Source organism: Nelumbo nucifera, chromosome 2 (assembly GCF_055504915.1).
Source record: "Nelumbo nucifera cultivar China Antique chromosome 2, China Antique-T2T, whole genome shotgun sequence".
Lineage (NCBI taxonomy): Eukaryota > Viridiplantae > Streptophyta > Magnoliopsida > Proteales > Nelumbonaceae > Nelumbo > Nelumbo nucifera.
The window spans coordinates 57,696,038-57,717,006 of record NC_142650.1 but is presented as its reverse complement, the minus strand read 5'-3'; the positions used below and the strand labels follow the sequence as shown (position 1 = coordinate 57,717,006).

The window sequence follows — 20,969 nt, the reverse complement described above, 5'->3', positions numbered from 1 at the left end:
TTCCTTCATTACTCCCTGCACGCTTTCTCTTGTCTTTGGAACTAATAGTATCACTATGTATATACTATTGCCAGTCATTTCAATTCGAAAAAAAATTTTGCTCTGTCCTGGACGTACATACTCCCCCTTTTCAACAATGCATTACAAGGCTACTCCTCTTTGTTTTGTTGAAAATTTCTGAATGTTGATGAGGTGGCTTTAATATCCACCGTGAAGATGTAGAAGTACGTACTTCCAGGATGGAGCCAAATAAAGCTATTTCAATTCTTTCACTAAATGGGCCTAGCACTGGTCATGGAAACAATTTTTTGCCCATAAAAACTTTATATTTTTATTTTTTGCCATTTTTAGACATTCTAGCTTCCCTTTGGCTTTTTACAGGGTAATAACTTTCATCATAATGACCATAGAAGCCCCAAAGGCATAGAAGTTGATCCTCTATCAAGGATCCAGGTTCTTGAGAATGAACTTTCCGAGGCTCTGGAGGCAAATGATATGTATAAAGAACAGCTTAGGAGGTATGTGCAAATATATCTGACTTTATCGACCATGATGTTCCTAAAAATTGATGCTGATAAAGTTCCCTTTTTATTATGTCCTCCAGTCTACTATCTGAAGAGAAAAACAGCCATGTAGATCATCCAAATACCACTGAAGGTGAAGGTGTTGTAAGAAAAGAAGGAAACCAACGCAAGGCATCATCCCTAGAGGCAGAGTTGAGAGAAATGCGTGAGCGGTATTTCCAGATGAGCCTCAAATTCGCCGATGTAGAAGCTCAACGCGAGGAACTCGTCATGAAGCTCAAGGCTCAAAAGAGTGGGAAGAGGTGGTTCACATGAATCATCTGCTTTAGCATCAAATTTTTTATATCCAATTCTCATTTTTTTGATAATTATTCTTAATTTTTTGGTCCTTATTCATATTCAATAAAATCCAAGGGAGGAGGATTCTTGTAAAAAGGAAAGGGAACTGGCCAAAGCACCAAGTATAGAATGTCAATTGCGATAATTTGCTCATATGATATGGCATCATTGAATGTAATTACAGAAGGAAAAGAAAATCCAAGCTCAATAATTATGGGTAACATTGTTATTCCAGCAATTAACTGAACTGTCTGACAATACCGGGACTTTGGAAATCAGGGCCGAATGGCCTTGAGTATGTAACCTGCAAAAGACCAGCAAGCAGCGGGTCTCATTGAGCTTTGTTATCAGCTGTTTGTTACCAATGTCTTTCTCACCCATGTAAACCCACTTCAATGATGCAAAGAAACCCACTGTATTGGGCGTTTCTCCGATGTGAATTATTTTTCTTCTTACAAGTTCTAGAGACATCAAAACCAGCTAGTTTGATAACAAATTAATTCTTAGAACAGAAACACATGAAAACATGTTCTTGGTTAGGTGCGTGTTTTTAGTTTTCAAAACTATTAGCATGTAACCAAAAACATGTTACCTGAATTTGTTGTTTAAAGAGTACATGTTTTCATATGATTCAAATTGAGTTCAAAACAGATGCAGGAAAACATGTTCTTGGTTATATTCATGTTTTTGTTTTCCAAATTATTAGCCTGTAACCAAAAACATTTTCTTGAACCTCTGGTATAAAGAATGTGTTTTCATTTGATTAATGAATATTATGTTTTATAAATGTTGTAATATCTATACCATAAAATCTTTGTTTTAAACCCATCAATATGATGATTTCAAAACCATGAAAAGTTTTTTTCCAAACAAAACCAACTTATACAGTTCAAGAACATTTTTTGTTTTTATGGCAAATTCAAAAACAAATGAAAACAAAAAGAAAAAGAAAAATCATACTGTAGAACACCCCCTTGGTGGTTATGGGTAATTGGGCACATTAGGGTTGAAGAAATTAAACAGGCTTGGAAACACTGGACCTTCTTCAAAAAGAATGTTTCATAAGGAGCAAGGCCGAAAACTGGACCGGTACCTGGCTGTGAAGCAAAGAAAAGATAGAAGGATGGTATGCTAAACTGGCAGAGTTCTGCTTCTGAAAATATAATGGAAACACTGGACCATACGACAAGATGTACGTCATCCCACTGGTGATAATAAAGAGCTAATAGTAATGCAGTGTCCCGCGTTCATGTGTGCACACATTAACTCAGCTTTATCCAGTAACAGAGGCAAGTTTAGAGAGGATGTTCATATTCCACTCGACATCTTTATTGAGGCCAGAATGATGCACGTCATCCCACTGGTGATGATAAAGAGCTAATAGTAATGCAGTGTCCCGCGTTCATGTGTGCACACATTAACTCAGCTTTATCCAGTAACACAGGCAAGTTTAGAGAGGATGTTCATATTCCATTCGACATCTTTATTGAGGCCAGAATGATGAATGGAAGGTGCCATTTGTCATTCCAATATTTCATTTACATATGTTCCAGAAATAATCAGAACGGCAGCGGCAGAATGAACAAAACAATCTACAGATAAGAACCTGAAGGAGCCTGGAAAAAGGCAGTAAGAAGACTCCAACAACTTATCATTCCTTCTCTTTATCCTTTATTCCTTCCCCCCCCCTCTCTCTCTCTCTCTCTCTCTCTCTTCTTTACAGTATGGAGTAAGCTCGGACCACCTCAACAATTGGTGCCCGACACAATGGACATTTCCCTCCACCTCGAATCAACTCATTTGCACATTTCAAACAAGTGCACATATGCCCACATCTGCAAATGACAAGGTACAAGTATGGATGGGTTATGGGCATATTAATATTTACATATTGCATTTTGTTTATATCAGATAAGGCAAGTAAATGTGTACACTTACCTGTACAATAAAGAATCAATATGACTATCACAACAGACACAGCAAGCTCCCTTCCTAACATGACCCCATTTCGATCCATCTTCTGATGACTCCACACCTAAACCTGCGATGATTAGCAACTTCACCAGTCAACTTTTAGGGAAGCATTGGGAGATATAGGTGACTTGCAGCATTAAATTATTTGAAGTCAATCAAATCAAGGTAAATGACTCATAAACGACTCAGACCATCAGACAGTATTCAGCAAACAATCATACTAAAGGCCTCCATTGGTACTATTCAAATTTACAAACCATTATAACTGTGCATTTGTGTTGGAAGTGTATACAGACCTTGTCCACCAGTTGACCGGTTCAATGCTGCAGAGACTTCCTGTCTAACTGAGCGCTGCAACTCAAGTTGCATATCCATGCAGGCCTCCAACATCCTCTGCATGTGGCTCATCCCTTGCTGGAGCCTAGCCATGTCAGCCCTCAAATCATTAATGATCTCCCACTCCTGCTCCAAATAGCATTCACAATCAATTCAAACAGAAATTGGACAGGCAACAGCAGAAACTTGAGAAATTGAAAGGTAGCAGGTTCAGTTCACATTAAGAAATGACAATGAACATAGTCTTTTATATATTGATTATGGCTCAACAAGAGAACTCATCTCCCATTTATGCCAATAGAAAAAGGAGTTGAAGGAAAAAGTCATCTAATAGAAAATCGGGGACAATTTACTTTCAACAACAAAACCAACCAAATAAATGGTTATTTGTGGACAAATTACAAGGATAAGGTTTTGTGCAAGGGGGAGCCAACCCATAAGTTGGGGGATTTATGGGAGCAGGAGCACTAGAAATCCTATATCAGTGGATTCTGAGGTCATGATCCATCAGGAGGTTGCCATTGATTAAAGAGCATGGATACAGGTTAAAAGTCCCAACTCTGACAATGACTTCTTAATACAAATGTTTTGAAAACTTGACCAGCTTCAGATTCATGGTTTAACCACAAATCAGTCAACCATTGGCCAAGGAAGTTGCCCCAATTCCCCATTTTCACAGTTCGAAGGTGTAACAATCCATTTTTCAAAACATCACCCAACACTTTTAACTGTAATACGGCTTGCAACCTCCATTTTGCATCAAAAGGGTGAGTTCATGTTATCAAGTATGAGTGATCTATGCCTATATTGACATAAAGAAGGACCACAACTTCCCAGCTATCGGGGACCTTGGGAGGGGTGGATTGGATATGGACCAAACCTCGGCAACTTTGTGCATAAGTGGCTGCTCTCAAACTCAAACCTCGTTCAGGTCTGCCTGAGATTTTATCATTCCACCAAGCAATAACCCCTCTTTGTCTATTAGCATATGTACCTTTTAAAATGACTGACTTCAACATAAAATGCAAATGATAAGGAAAAAATGAATTTGTATGCTACAAGGGTTCTAGTTAAGTGTAATCAAGAAAAGTAGCGCACAATTTCTGATCGATGTATGCCGTGCCGAGACCAGTTGGCATGATTCAAAGCCTGTTGCCAAAGAGGCTGTGGAGGGGGAACCGGTGGAGATGGCAGCACAAGTGGAGGTCTGGTAACAGTTTCTGGGGAATCCTCATTCTGATCATCTCTTTGCTGCTCCTGATCTTGCTCTGGCGAAGTAGGTGGGACCAATGTCCTATGCAGATCCCAGTCAATAGGAGAACGGCTTTGTCTTTCTACATATGACTGTATCAATTGATCTAGGCTCTCACGGAACCCACTACGAAGAAGATTAGAAACACTTCTCCTACAGTATGAGCAAAATTCAAGTAAGCACAACAAAATCATTGATAAATAAAAACTCAATAGCTCTAATAATTATAAAACTCTGGAACCAGAAGATAAGATCCAATACCTGCTCAGAAGTTCCCTCAGTTCCATACTGTACACATTGTCATCATCAGGTGGGTGGAATCTACTGACCCGCCTAACAGGAACAGCACGTCGATTTCTTGGAGGATCTGAAGATCCATCAGACCAATTCTCGACAGCCTCCTGAGAACCATCTTCATGCCACTCTTCATGTGCCTCTCGGAGATGACTATCTTCTCCACCCTCATTTCCTGAAGTTTCCCGGGGCCAATCCCTGGTTGTATTCTCCTGCCAGTTAGCATCTATTTCTTCCCTATTTCCATCTTGCCATTCATTAATATTAGCTTCATTAGGCAGTTGCCATTCTCTACCTCCATCTTCTGTAACTTGTTCTTGCCAATCACCTCCTTGAGTAGTAGGTTCTTGCAAACCTGTGCTTTCAATAGTTGTGTTATTTTCTAATTCACCTGTATGCTCTTGCAACAGACGAACTTCACTTTCCTGACCCCTAGATTGCAATTGTTCATGGTTTTCATTTGCAGCAGTGGGTAGGGTGTTTAACTGAATTACTTCATTTCTGGGCCCATTGGTGTTGTTAGACGAGGTATCAGAATGGCCGTTCACTTGGCCACGAACAATATTTTCTAATGTTGAGCGAAAGCCCTCTCTGATAGCATAAAAAAGCATCAACAGGCCATTCAAAAAAAAAATATAACTACAGATCCAATCCAGATGTGAATGAAAAGCGAACAAAAAGAAAAATTAGTATAGGTGCTATTTCGTGCAAATGTGGTTCAGCAGTACATCAATATACAACATTAATTAAGCCCAAAATCTATGATATTGATACCCAGACCATTTCGTGTCAGGTACTTCAATTTCTAGTGTAAATTCCAAATCCAACACCTTGTCCATCCATTACCATATCCAGAAAACATAGTCCAAATAGCTGGGAAATTTAAAAAAAAAAAAAAAAAGAATGTTGAAAAAAAAAACTAGGATATGTTAAAGAACAAGAAATTGGACGAGAAGGTCCAAAGTCCAAACTAACACAATAATCCTAGACATAGAACACAATCATTGAATAGTTGGATGCTTGAATTCAATACCATCTACAACCCAACCGAAAATGCACAATGATAAAAGACTTGAAAACTCTTGATAAAGATTATCAATCTTTAGAGAGACATGTTGGCTTACTACTTGAAGATGAATTCAGTGTAAGAATCACTTTAGATGTTCACATCTCAAAATTCTCTCCCCAGTTGCTAAATTCAAGACAAGGGTAGCTTGTTTCTCACTTACCAAAATAAAAATTAAAAAATTAAAAAAAAAAAAGCTAGGACACAGAGACAGACTTTGAGGGTTAAACAACTCAAGCCCCTCAAACTTGATGCCTTGTGTGCTTTGAAGTTTATAGTCCACATATTGAAGCTCACTTTGTGTCAGTAGTTACCAGCCATAAATTAACCAGGAAAGAAAAGAATTAAGCCAATAACAAAAAATAAAAAGGACAAGTGCTTTTGTCATGCCTTTTTTCTTCTAGATTGTTTGGACCAATATTTCACTGATTATTCTTCTTGATGATCCAAAGGTAGTATCTTCTTAGCATGTTTCCTATAGAATCATATAACTGTAAGCATAATCTAAGTGTTTTATCATACTTTTATGTGAACTAAAAGATCCCAAATGGTTCAATCAAGACTTTGTAGATTTATTGGTATTTTCACTGTTAACTACCTTTCATCTTTAAAAAGTAATGGACCACAAGCTCCATACATCTACTTATGCATCTAAAGTTCATTCTCATAATCTTCTAAATGCTAGAGATAATATGTATATTGAGCATATGATCAAAATCGTCCAAGAGTTATGGTCAAGATATTACAAAAGTACTTTTCTATATTCAAATGTTTTCAGGCCCTTTCTAGTATGTTCTCTGATCTCATTTGGTCAAGGATATTATTGTCCTTTCCTGATGAATATTAGAGTGGTTTGCATTCTCAGGATCAAAAACGGCAACTAGCCAACCACCAGACCCTAAACTCCAAACAAGAGTTTTGAAGAAGCTATCAAGTAGAGATTCACTAATAGAAGTCCTCTAATATCATTTCCTAAATCTTGTCTAATGATTCCTTTATGCACTTCAGAAATATTGCAACCAAGCAAAATAGAACTCATGGGCATCTAATCCTCTTAATACTCAAATACAACCTACCACCATAGGAAAGGCAAAGAAAAAGCTATCTGAAGTTTTTACATTGTATGGTCAGAATATTGAAGAAATATTAGCATTGTTAAACCACTGTAATTTTTAGCAATGGTTAGGAATTAGGAGAACGGCCCAACCAATATAATTTCAATTATGTGAACATTGGCCACTATCATAATTCCAAACAAGTCTCCTTGTCTTAGTATAACTGTGAGTCGGGGACAGGGTGGTAGCATGGTTTTTTTTATTTCTGATAATTGATAGCTAGGTCATTTGTTGATCAGTGAGCAAATCAAAAGAGATATATTGATACAAAAGCCAAGAAATACAAACCCCCAGTTTCAATAAAGGAAACCTACATATTGAACCTTTCAGTAAAGGGTAAACAAAACAACAAAAAAAATACAGATATATATGACCAAATATATGTCTACCGTGATACATGCATCATAATGCATAGATGAACCCCCAGCACAAATTCATCCAACCCACTCCTCCAGCTAGACTATCTGATAAAGAGTTTACCGACATCCATACCCCTTTCAACAAAGTTTTCAATCTAGACACTAGAGCTCTAGCCTCCCTGGCATGCTTTCTAAAAAGCCATGGACCCTCATTTCCATCCCTCAATCATCTAATAACCACCTATAAGTCCACTTTCCATCTTCATCTATTGGTAACCCATTATAATAATATAATAACGAAACCTAAAGACTTGCAATAGGACTGCGATTTCTGCTCTTAGAAAATCTCCAGAGCCTATGGAGCCCAAGAAGACTAGAAGAATCTCTCCTGCTGAATCCCTGAACATTTCACCTATTCTAGAAAAGCCTGGGTTTCCTAGGGAACAACCATCAAAGTTAAACCTTATGGTTGAGGAGGGGGCAAGCAATTCTAGTTTGCAATTTGTCATGACGTAGATGAGCTGGCAACATGAGACCACTCTCTAATCTGCACAACCCAGATTCTGGACATGGCAAAAGGATATTTTGTCTGCTACTATAAGAATCTCCCCTGCCAAATCCCTAAAAACTTCACCCATTCTACAAGGGCCTGGATTCCCCAAGGAGCACCCATCAAAAATTAAGCCTTATGGTTGAGGAGGGGGTGATCAATTCTAGTTTGCAATTTGTCATGATGTAGATGAGTTGGGAACATGAGACCGCCCTCTAATCTGGACAAGCCATATTATGATATGACAAAAGAATTTTTATGAAGGACAGGGCTTAAGTGCAAATGGTATCACTCTCTTGCCACAAAACCCACAAGACAAGCGACAGCATCCAATGTGGCCTTCAAGATGTCAACCCGAATACCCACCTTAATTTGTGCTGGAAGCATAAGGACAAGATAATATTGTTTTCTACTTACGCTTTACAAACTTTCCTCATTTACTAGAGTGGACATTACAAGAATTTCGTCAGGAGCCTTTATAATTTATTACTGTTACAACAAACTAGCAGCCACCAGATTGCAGCATAAAAATATGTAGCAGAGAAAACATGCTATGATAGCCGAATCTCCAAATCAAATAACCAGTTATTTCCACTATCTAACCAATGCAATCACTATTGTTAAGGAAAGAAAAAGGTTATGCACATCAATGACAAAACCATAAAAGCCTGCTGATACCGGTTGATCTGCATTTTGTGTAGCATGGGAGGCCAAAGAAAGTAAACCAGATCTGGTCCCAACAGCCATTACAGCCGTGTATTGGGAATATCTACCTTGTCTTTCATGGCAAGATGTTCCCAATGTATAGCTACAATGGCTGTTGGGACTAGATCCGAGGCTCCAAGCTCCATGCACCAAGTCAAGCATGTAAAGCCCACTATCTCTTTTTTTCTTCAATTGCATTACTTCAAGTAGCTAATTTGATGTAAAACATATTACATTCCTAATTCTACAAGTCGCTTTTGTGCCACACCCCTCGAGGCAAGCCAAACAAGTCCATGTTAAGCTCCGAGAACCCCCCCTATTTGCTAATGTTGTTCATTCGTTCATCTTAATAAAATATCTTCTTAAAAGGCAAATAAAATTATAAAATCATTATTTTTGTGTGAGATTTAAGAATTTAAGACCCTAACATGGACTTCCCAAGGGGTGTTGTCGGGGGTCCGGGGGCAGAGCCCCCGGCCCAGCTGCTAGTTTCAAAAAAAAAGCAAAAAAGTGTATGGTTTTCAAAAGATGCACGCCTGGGCCAAGGCGCAAGGCGCACCAAGCATGTGCCTTTTGAAAGTGCTGCACCTAGGACCTGGACGAGGCACCTACCCTAAAATGCGCCTCGCCTATGCACCTAGGCACGCCTTTTAGATCACTGAAAGAGGGGCATATCCTTGTACAAAATTTTCCAATTTTATAAAGAAAATAGATGGGAAAATATCCTACTCTAGGAATGTGATAGAAAATGCTTTATTTTCTATGTAGAAAAGGGTTATCATCTGAAACTTGGAAGACCAAAGAATAGTGAAATAGCAACCATGTACATTTTTGGGATGTTCTGAATAGTTTAATCATATTGTAAATAATAAAAAGGTTAAATTGAATCAAATCGTGAGTTGTATCATAAATTGTAAAAGTATTCCCATTTTTTTTTACAAACTTGTTTATATGTGCGTGTGTGTGATTTTAGCCTACTTTTAATTCATATCTAACATATATACAGTACAAAAACAAGAGAATTTACCACTTCTACACTAGAAGCCTAAGATGATATAATCAAGTTTGACTTGAAAGTCAAACCATCCACATACAATGGCTCTTTAACCTACATATGATGGAAAATAAACTCAATATCATTTCTAAAAGGTCTTAATAACCTAGAATCCTTTTTTTAAGTAAGGACTTTAAAAACAAATCTCCCTTGAAAAAACTTTTCTTTTTTGCTTCATCCTTGACAAAACTAAATAGGAACAATAAAATAACAAAGTAGACAACTAATTTCTAATTGAATTGATTAAATCACATTAATCATATGAATTGTGATTCATGAATCAAATTGTAGGATTAAAACAAAATTTGTAAAATTTTTGTAGAAAAGAACTCATACATAAGATTCAAATAGAAACCTTTTGGGATTGTATTGCAAATCATAAGGATTTTGACGCCTATGTTTGGGCCTAACACCATAGCTGCCACATTTATAAAGAACCATTCATGCAGGCTTACATTTCTGCATTGCCTTTTCAGCATCACCAACCATAGGCAAAGGAGTCAATGGAGCAGAATATAGTTTTTCAAAAGATAAATATAGATGCCACAGATAGCTTAAGATGAATTTGTGAAGTTCTTGTCAGCAACTTCTTTCAGTGGTCAATAACCAGCTTATCCAATGGGTTCCATTATGAGCACACTCATCCAACATCCAATGTCTTAAGAAAAACATGTAGATAAAATTATCCATCGCTTACATTGATCTCTGATTTCAGAGGTCTGTAGGACGGGAAACATATCATGCATAATTCAAAATAACCAAAGAGTGGGACCAGGCTGTTACAAGGGAGAGAGAACATGGGAAAAAATAGAGTAGCGTTTTGTACTGAGCAGATAAGCAGAAAGGAAACACAGCAGTATTCTAAAATCTACAGGAAAAACCATGTGAAGGCAAAGAGAGAATATGAAAAAAATCAAGCAATATTAACAGGCATTTCATAAAAAAAAATACTTACCTTAAACCAGATACAGTATGTCTTTGTCTTAACTGGCCTAATTCACCTGCCGCCATTGAAGGTGGTCTCTCATCCTCATTAGATCTTTCACTTCGTAAGAATCGACCTCTGAGTAATGACTGGAAAAGAACACCACATCAGATCCCCAAGCCATCAAAACTTAATCAAATATCTTCCTTATAAAGAGATAATCCTAATTGATTGCATATAATAGGCTACAGTACACAGTTAACACCACAACAACAAACATACATTCATGGATGGCCTTCATGTAGAAATCTAACTCACAAGTAGCAATATGGCATAGACAGAACAGAATTACCCCATATACTAGAATCAACACCATCATAAAAGTCAAACTTCTAGAAACAAATACCTAATTATGAATTTTTTTTAAGATAAAAAGATATTATACCTATAATCATGGATCTTTTTTGATAAAAAAAAAATCATGGATCTCTTTACAGAATTTTAAGTAGACTCATATATCACATTAAATATGCATGGAGTGGATTCTCATATATATCTCTAAAGTACCAGAAATGCACATTTAATGCAATACTACCTTTGCTATAAATGACAGTAAAACTCCATGCATACCAAAAGATAGCCAATAAAAACCCAAAAGAAATATTATCTTGCCGTAAGGATTTTTTTTTTAGCTTCAAATCAGATTCTACATAATGATCAGAAGACAGTTAAAGACTTACCATGCCCTATTTTAGCATATCAAGGGCATTATGAATCATGCTAAGCACTTGGGCTAGGTCCTAACCCAATAAGAAAATTCAAAATGCTCAATCAGAGTATTATACTTTCTTTACACAATTGCATATGACAAGAATAAATGCAGGACTGAGACAAGAAGACTAAATTTGAGCAAATACAAAAGCAATAAACACTTTGATAAGCAACTGACCTGAATGCGGTTGCGATGAGCAAAGTCTGAGACAGCCCTGTGCTCTAACAAGTTTTGCAGTTCCCCCTGCCTTTCCCTCTCAATCCTCACCAGCAAATCAAGGAGAGCTTGTCTGCCACGCAACCTCAGCCTTTCCCGCCGGATGTGCTCAGGTTGGCCTTCATCATGGTCAACAACCATGCCATCACGAACCTGTTCAATCTGCACACCAAGTCCAGCAGTTTGGTCTTCCCTTCTGCTGCCACGAGCACCTCTCTGTTGCTGACTTGTCATCTGGACCCACTCTCTCACAAGTCTTACTCTTTCACGCTCAGTTTCACCAAGCCATTCCGCCCTAGGACTGTTGTTCCTCTGGGAAACATTGGATGCATGGTCACTCATGCCACTATCCATCCATCCCCGGACAATTTGCCTAACCCTCTCCCTTTCAACTTCCCCAATGTCTGGTGATTGTTCACGGCTAGAATTGTTGCGGTCTCCATGTTCATTCTGTGACTCCATTTGACCTTGGGACCAAGTCCCGTACTCATTCTCACTCTCACTTGCATCTTCGGAACTCCCTCGATGCTCACTTTCCCGAGTTTCAGACTCGTTAGTGCTTGAGAGGTTGGAATTGGAGTTAACACTCCTCTGTTGCCTCATCCTTTCTCGGGCACGGTTGAGCATGTGCTCATCTTCCAGCTCCCGCCACATTTGCAGGAGAGAGGATGCCTGGGTGTTAGGTCTCTCAACAGCCCCCTGCCGTCTTGAAGATGGAGACTGTGACTCCCTCAGAAAGGATGAATCAAGCATGGAGACAGTGTGCAAACCCGCGAGGGCCATAAGTTCAGACTCACGGTTCCGCCTCTCAATCGTAGTAATCATCTCCTGGGCCTGCCTGGCAGCCCACCTACTCAATATACGAGAGTGGCGCCTTCGCGCCGCGGAGGACTCCGCCAAGTCATCCCCTTCGAGATCCGACCGTCGCCTCCGGCGTACAAGCTGGTCACCCTCCTCATCGTCATCGTCCTGATCTCGAGTAGAGCTACAGGAAGCCAATGACATACAATCATCCAAATGACCGCGCATCAACTCCTCCAATCCCCGCTGGAACTCGGCACGAGCATCGTTGCTCTCCTGCTTCTGTAGCCGCGGCCCAAAATCAGTCATGTTCTCCACGGCCCACCCCCTCCCCTCCCCCAAACACTCAAATTACCACCTACCCCCCTTCGCCTCGAAGGCGAACCCGACACATGACAAATACATCCCACCCCCTCGAATCTTAAAGTCAAGGATCAAACACCGAAAATGCCTATAACCTGTAAACAATAAAAAGAAAAACCAAAACTTTTATTCAAAATCACAAAGAAACAAAACAAAACTCAATCCAAATTACGCTCAAACACTGCCCTAAAACAGGGGGCAATCGATTCACATCCTCAACGAACAGTCCGATTACAGTTGGAGAAAAGAAATGAATTGGACGGTTAAAACCGAATAGTCCAACCAAATTATTCACAACAATAACAAGAATCCTGACTTCTATACTCAATTCGATCGAATCAAGATCGAAAAACAGAGTAAGAACCAAACCAACTACAATTGGATTGAATAAGCTTCTAGGGCAAATAGAGATCAAACAATGCAAAAGAACGTACCTTTAAAGCTCTGACGTTCCTTCGCACAACAAGAAACCAAAAAGCCCTAACTTTACAGAACCATCAACGTAAACAATCAAGGATTTTCTTCGGGTCAGAGAGCAACAATGGAGACGGAGTCACAAATATAAATACAGAGAGGAACACAAAAGACGAGTTTCTTCTTTCCTTTTTAATATTTATATATATTTTTATTTTTTCATTAGATAAATAATTATTAAATATAATATAACAAGAGAAGCGCCGAGTTGAATTCTTCTTTTAATACTAATTTTCGCGACAACCGCATCATATTAATCGAAGAGCCTCAACCGGTTGCCACGTGGCAAAATTACTTGGCCTTTCCACAAAATTACGAAATTACCACTCTTTATTACCGTAATTAATATTAATAAATCATAATTCAATGTTAATATTTCTTTGTTATGGTGCTTTACTCAACCGTGGTTTTTTCCGTAGACCCTCGTTTTTCCAGGTCATGGTCAATGCCTGCTCGTGGGCCCAGAAATCATGACCTTAGATCAATTGAGTTTTTCTTTTGTTGCTTATCATTGCAAGGTTTGTGGGGCCATTTGCTCACTACGACATAGTGGTATGTATCATCATTGATACTTGTTAGTAGACAGAAATGATTCAATCGGAACCTCCGGATTAGAATCTTAATACCCCCTCCGGGTTCCCCGTAGAGAATGTGATATTTGAGATGAGGTAAGACCGTAAGAGACATTCTAAAAGGTGAGAATAGACCAGAGGATAAAAGTGTTAAATTGGTTGGTAGAAGGATCGTGACCGTCCGATCTTACAACCCACCTTAGAATTGTGGATCGAGATTCGGAGGGGAATTTGAACTTTGAAACTTTAGAGGAATGAGAGAGTGTGACTGTGCCTGTGTGAGGGGGCGAGTCGCCACGGGAAGGAAGAAAAGAAATAGAGAGAGATTGAAAAATCACCTTCAACAATTTCCTTTTTCATGATTTTTAATTAGAAAAACGAATAAATCTCATATTAAAAGAAATAAAAGATCAATAAATCTCAAATGCTAATATCACAATACTATTTTTTTCATTTTTATTAAAAATTAAAAAATATATATATTCAGTAAGGTTAGGATGCATTTGATTAGCTCCATGTTTTGTGTTTTTTAAAGCCCAACAAGCACTGTGCTTTTGGGATTAAAAGTGTTTTGACCCTATGTTTTCAAAAGCAATTATTAGCAAATGCTCAAAATACTTTTTGATTTATTTTTGTTTTTCACACCCCAAAACATAAAATTAAGCAAAGGTTTATATTCTATGCTTGTACATGAGGACCATAATGAATATAGGGAGTTTTCTATTTCCTTTTCTTTCTGTTTGGAAAAACTTGGTTGTCTATGTAGTTTCATTTTGGATGGTTTTAAATGTTTCTAAAGAAAGCAGAGTCATGAGATTGCATCAACTCTGAATTTGCTTTCTGAGTTTGGCCCATGACTACTGACTCAGATAGGTAAAGAATGGTACAAACTACCCAACTAACCTTTTTTTTTTTTTTTTACCAAAAGAAGTCCCAACTGGGCTGAGAATTGAATTGCAAGGAAAATAAATTTAAATAATTAACAAGACAAAAAAAAAACATTTTTATAAGTTGAGCAACTATTACTAGTTTAATTACTTGGGAAAAAAAATCCTAAATCTTAATTGGGTCAAGTAAGGAGCTTCTCTAATCTCTACACAAACCCACTGATTTTGCCATGTGAATGAATCATATAACCAATTTGGACCTTCTATCAAAAAGGGGGTCCAGTGGATTGGCCATATGTCCAATCCAAGGGTCCACATCGGCTCTATACATGGTACAAAATTTTATTTTAGTTTATATAAAAAGTCCAAAGAATTTTTATTTTGAATTCTTGACAATAACTTTGATGCTTATTTTCGGGGAAAAATCCAATGACCCTTCATTTGATCACCAAACTTGCTAAGAGACGTTTGATTCGTAACAAATAGTCAAATACGTAAATTTAAAATTACTTTGTTTTAGAACTTTTTTGCTTTTCAGATATCAGACTTCAAAGTACACCCCAAGTGATAATAAATTAATTATGTGACAAACCAAACGCCACCTAAGGGACCTAACCAGGGATCCGGCCTGAAAAGGGTGTGAAAGTTTGTGCATTGTTGAATGAGCAAATGTCTGAGTTTGTCTGCATTTGCCTCTTGACTGCCATGATGATATCTACAACTTGCAATGCGTGTAAAACACCACTAAAACCTTGATTAGACCAAACCCATCAGATTCATAAAAAAGGGAATTTATCTAATCTAAGCAAACAAGTACGATTAAAGCGATGGGTGATCATCATTCATTCAATTAAGGTGAGCCCCGCAAAATCTTATTATTAATATAAACTTAATATATATATATATATAGTCACGTCCATAAATCTACATTCTCATTCAATCTATCAGTTTCCAAACTCTAAATTCTACTCCGGTCTTTAAATTCATACAATATTCACTTCATTGCAATTTTCAGTTGCATGTTTGCAACTTCAACCACTTAGGTTAGTTTTACATTTCATCTCAGTTTTACAAACATGTTTCAATTTTGTATTTTATCACATTGAACTCTTTTTTCTCAATATTTGTCTCATGAATTCAATCTCATGAAAAAATATATATCAAAACATTTATTTGAATTTCAAAAATTTGTTCCAACAATCTCATCATCACCCCTTGCATCGAAACTGCAACCGAGAAATTTCTGTGACTGTTGGTGGCTAGGATGGGCATGGCAAGTAGCAATAGTCGGCCCCGTTAAAATTTAGCCCAAATCATTACCTGAGAATATAGGGCCCTCAAAACTAGATCTTTTTGTTTTTACTACCGGCGACCAACAACTACTATTATAATGTATATGAGACCATCGAGCACCGGTGATCAGTTATGGGTTGTTGCCGGTGGCCGAAAGAGTCATATGAAGATAGAATACGACGGCTCTTTTTACTGTTATTGCAAATCCATGCTCGAGAAGAAGGTAGAATCCAAGCCATTTTTTTAATACAGACGAATGCCAGTTGTTCTTTAATGTTAGCCGGTTGTTCGGTCGAGTTTCGCACGAACCGCCTGGGTCCCACTACTTCTTTTTACACATTAATTAATAATCAATATTTATAAATAGTAATTAATAATAATCATTAATGATTATTCATAAATGCAAAATAATAATTAACAAATAGAAGAAATAATAATTATACCCGGTTGGAAATCAATTTGCTTTACAATAATAATCACTATTAATAAGAACAATAATAAAAATCACTTATTAAAAATAATAGTATTCTTTAAATAATTAATTAGGTCAATATTTCAAAAGGAATAATCTTAAATAAATATTTCATTGGTTACTAAAATAGTTAATAATATTATTAAATAACACAAAAGATTAATTAATTACTAAAATAGATTAAAAATTCATAAATGTGCTTAAACTGTTAAAAATTTATTAAATAATGAATTAGCTTAAATGATTAAAAGTTAACAAATGGATTATAAATGAAAACAATAAAAAAATAATAATAAAATGACTAAACAATTAATACAGTTGTTGGAAATCAAACTTGAGTGAATTTTCCCATACTTGGTATGGAGCCATTCACTAGCTAAATTTTGTAATTCAAATATAGATATAATTATTATATAAATAGTGAAACTCAAATAAAATCATATTATTGCAATAAACAAAAAAATATAAAAACCAAAATGAATGACTGCCTCGTCAAAAAATCAAATGAAAAACCTAATCTAAAATTTTAATATAAATGATTTAGAAAATTGAAAATTGAAAATAGTTTACCTTAATAGCCACCAAGCCACGTACTAAGTACGGGTCATACCTAGTTAATATTAATTAAAATTAAAAAAAAAAAAGAAAGAAAGAAAAGTGAACAGAAGAAGACAAATTTAGGAGAGTGCGTTGATCAACCATGATCATCATCACCCGAATCTCGTAGTGAAAGAATCAAGTGGGGGCACCTCCCGGGGCCACGTGCCAGAGTTGCGAGGACCCAAGTGTCATGATGAAATTTTATCTCCTTCAGATAGCTATGTCCCCACTCCCCAGTCCCCCCATAGTGCTTGCCACGTGGACATGACATGACACGCGCAATGCTAGGCGCACAGGGTTTATTTTCTCGTATGCTTTACAAATGAACCTCTGACCAGAGTTCAGGAACATTCCGCCGTCACCTATTGTCAGCAAAATTTCTGCTGCACGCAAGATGCTAGATGAGTGGTGTGAGATGGATTTGCGATGTGAAGTAAACTGGTTCATCATGGTCCATGAAGAGACGAGAGAGCGTGCAAGGAAGGTTTGTCAGTTGACACTCTCGTCTAGAAGGCAGAAGCTGTCTCAACGTTATTAGTGTTAATGAGTGCTTATTGGGCACTATTTTAAAAGCAATAATTATGCCATAAAAAATTCATTTATTTCTCCACTTTCCAAACACATTGGGTTTTGTCCTCACACCATCCCAACACTTTGTATATTTTTATTGATGAGAAGATGTTCTCGATACATGGCTGAAAAGATTGTGAAGATGACGTCACATTTGTAAAGAACTCCTTTCCAAAATACCCTCGTCTTTAATATTGACCTTTGATTATAATAGCAGAATTAATTTCAAAGAAAAAAAAGGTAGATTAGGAATAATTTTTTTGACATGTTTACACCATTTAATTTATGGAATTGAATTGGAATATGGCTCGTTTTGATCAAGCAAAAATCCGAACTAATTACAGTATTAATGTATACATATAAAACGGCTTGATTATCATTTATTTATTTAAAATAAAATTATATTACGGGTTTTTTATTTATTTTATAAGGGGTGTAATGGTAAAAAATCAATTAGGTCTGTTTCAGCCTCGGATATTTGCAATAATTGGTTGAATTTGAGTATTTAGTCTAATTTGAATTATGTTAATCTTTATAAGAATCGATCAAATATGAAATCAAATTCAAATTCGGATATATTCTGATTTGATTTAAATTTTGTTCGGTTTAACCCCTATTTGAAAGAAAAATACTCGGATCATAAAATGCATAAGACTAATTCGTCGGAAATAACCCTTATTGACTATCATGACCCGTTAGATGTTAACATTCATGATCATCAACATGCTCTATTTGAGTTACTCTTGAAAGCGGTTAGGGTTGGGATATTGTCAAATATTCAATGGGCTTAATCTGAAGCCCGAGCCCGAAACCATATAAAATGTTAACTTGGGCCAATCTAAATTGATTCTAAAAATCACCAGTAACCCTTTTGACGATCATGTGGTGTGGGGGTCCATTTCCACATGGCCACGGTTCAGGTTCCAAAACTCTCTTGAAATGACCCGACAACCCAGTTTGTCACAACCACAAGTCAAGGTTCTCCAACTTGGAGCGCAAGATCCGAGAGAGCCCGAGAAAAAGAAAGGAAAATCGGATATGTGGGAATGAACGAGATTGAATGAAAGAGAGAGTTGATTAAGACGAGTACATGAACAACGAGACAATGGCATTGAGATAATAGAAAGGAGACAACAGTGTGTTAGGTTATTTGTCACTGAATCAATCACTTCCCATGAACATTTGCCCCCCTGGCTCCATACCATCTTCTAGGATTTTAGCAAAACTCCACCCCCAAAGATCCATTAAATTATCTGTTCATCAACCAATGCATCGTTGGAGCTACTTGGAGAGGTGGAGGAGAATGAATGGTCACAATGGTGGCTTTCATGGCACATTGCCACTGACTACAAATCCACAATAAATAACTTTTTTGATAACTCAAGCCGGACTTCGAACTGGTTTTCATAGAGTCATAGCCCGCTTGGACCCTAGGGCTAAAATCTCGGTTCACTCAATTAAAATGAACTTATATCTAAGGTTCAAAATATCGCAATGTATCAGTGTATATATATTATGTTAAGTTAAACTTGACTAGATTAGTAGTGGTTAGAGCAACTGGATCGGCAACGAACCCAATTGGGGTGGGCTTCATTTGGGCCACCAAGCTAGACCAGACTAGATGTAGAAGAGTTAGTCGACATAAGATTAGCATCCAATGTAATGGATAACGATGAAGGGCCCATTCAAAATGAATCTCATTGTCTGATGTTGCTTTCATGTTGCTGATGTCCATTTCTTGAAAGGGGAATAAGTTGCTCCTCCATTATACAAAGATGACTTACAGATAGGTTTGCTTATTACCATGCATCTAGCAGTGAGATGTTTCTAGCTTGGAAATTATTCCATCCCCAAGTTACACAACTCATCTATGTGTCATCAGCAAACAGATGCACATGGTTCACATGATCGACGTGTCTTTCGATAGAAGCGAAGCAAAGCGACGACCCCTCGGCCGGGGTACATCTGTAGCGCAGCCCAGATGAACCAGAGCTGCTCCTTGGCCAACCATTAACCCCAATAATTCTTCCATAAGACACCACATATAAGATAAACACTAGCTGTGAAAGTTTGCACTAAGAGACATTCAGTCATGAACAAAGATGAATTGAAGCTACATCTATGAAAGCTCTATCGGGTCTTCCTTTTTTACACTGATTGGGATGAATGACAAATACTGTAAATAAAGCTCTACTTTATAAAAAAAGGATTATTACGTTTAACCACATTTTTCTTCTTGTTATGGGTGTGAGTCAAATATGCCAATTTGTGGGGGTCCCCTTCACATCACAAGCGATTAAGACAACCACGTTAAGAATATATTACAGGTTTTTAAGTGTTTTGGCCCACTTCTGACTAATGTCTACTTGTACATACAAGCCTTCATTATTCTCATAGGATGAATATATAACTTTAGAAAGCCAGAAGGGTATGGCCATATGGGAAATTCATAACTTGCCACGTGTTTGATATTCAGAAGATCAGGATGGGTTCCTTGTAAGAAAGGGCCAACAAGAAGGGGAAAAAAACAGCAATGGTCAAATAACCCTATATAAGCTAAGCTGATTTATATATGCATTATTGTGATTAGATATTGTCAGAATGGGACTAGACAGATAACAGTTTTGGAGACTGGGTCATAAGCACAAGTTTAACAGTAAACACTCAGTCCAACTGTTCAATTTGTTGGAATAAAGGAGTGAAAAAATAAGAAAAGAAAGGAAAATGGTTCTAGATTTACAGGGAAATAGGCTTAAAATAATGGATGCCAGATATTTGACAAATCACCATTCTGGGTTCTGTCGGCCCTTCAGGCCAATCCAGTCCAGTATGGCAACATTGATTTTTAGGGTTTTAATAGTACCTTCTCTTTGGCTAGGGCCAAAATATTACAACCAAAAGTGCAGATTTGAATTATATACTAGGGTTATCATGTTTCCTGCTCCTGGACCCGTTTGAGAGGCCACCAGATCCGCTGTGAGTACTGCGAGTACAAATGTGCAAACTCGGCTGAGTACCCAATCAAGTGTTTCATATACATCGGACCCATATGCAGTGTGAGTCCCGTGTGAATTGAACACTGGCACGTTCATCCGTGATTGAACACTTAGAATCTATTCATTGGGAGGGTTGATGCTTTGATTAAACCGGTTTAGTTGAACAGTTTTCAAAAAAAAAAAAAAGCTGTAAAAAAGATTAAGGTGGGGTTTGATAAATCTGAATCTGAAAAGTTAAAAAGATATTTTTTGTCTGAAATTTGAAAAAAAAAACATATGTATTTTTCTATTTTTTAGAGGTTCTGAATCCATAAAAAATATTTTTTACCCTTAGAACATATTATTTGAAAATGTTGATTTCAATTTGCATTATGTCATAAAAAATAATTTTCAACCTTAAAATAATATTAAAACAATACAAATAAAAAATTAATAATTAATAAATGAAACAATTAAAATT

At 37.1% G+C, this 20,969-nt stretch overlaps 2 protein-coding genes across 3 annotated transcripts in view; one reads left to right on the top strand and one right to left on the bottom strand.

Annotated features, from left to right (window-relative positions):
• Positions 1-1,292, top strand: part of LOC104586193 (uncharacterized) — a 34,836-nt gene extending 33,544 nt beyond the window's left edge. The window contains exons 8-10 of one of the 2 annotated variants that reach the window (XM_088897506.1): positions 382-518; positions 605-651; positions 685-1,060. In XM_088897506.1, coding sequence (XP_088753632.1) covers positions 382-518; positions 605-651; positions 685-839 — 339 coding nt within the window. In that variant the 3' untranslated portion in view covers positions 840-1,060. Of the gene's footprint in view, positions 1-381; positions 519-604 lie in introns of both variants that reach the window. The other variant, XM_010243351.3, reaches the window with a different exon arrangement.
• A 1,072-nt stretch (positions 1,293-2,364) lies between these two features.
• LOC104586194 (uncharacterized) lies at positions 2,365-13,218 on the bottom strand. Its single transcript, XM_010243352.3, has 8 exons — positions 13,080-13,218; positions 11,443-12,740; positions 10,524-10,642; positions 4,687-5,310; positions 4,272-4,578; positions 3,134-3,299; positions 2,802-2,904; positions 2,365-2,698 (listed from the first exon to the last, which is right to left on the bottom strand). The coding sequence occupies exons 2-8, from the start codon at positions 12,589-12,591 to the stop codon at positions 2,581-2,583; spliced, it is 2,586 nt and encodes an 861-aa protein (XP_010241654.1). The 5' UTR covers positions 12,592-12,740; positions 13,080-13,218; the 3' UTR covers positions 2,365-2,580.
• Positions 13,219-20,969: the final 7,751 nt, after the last annotated feature.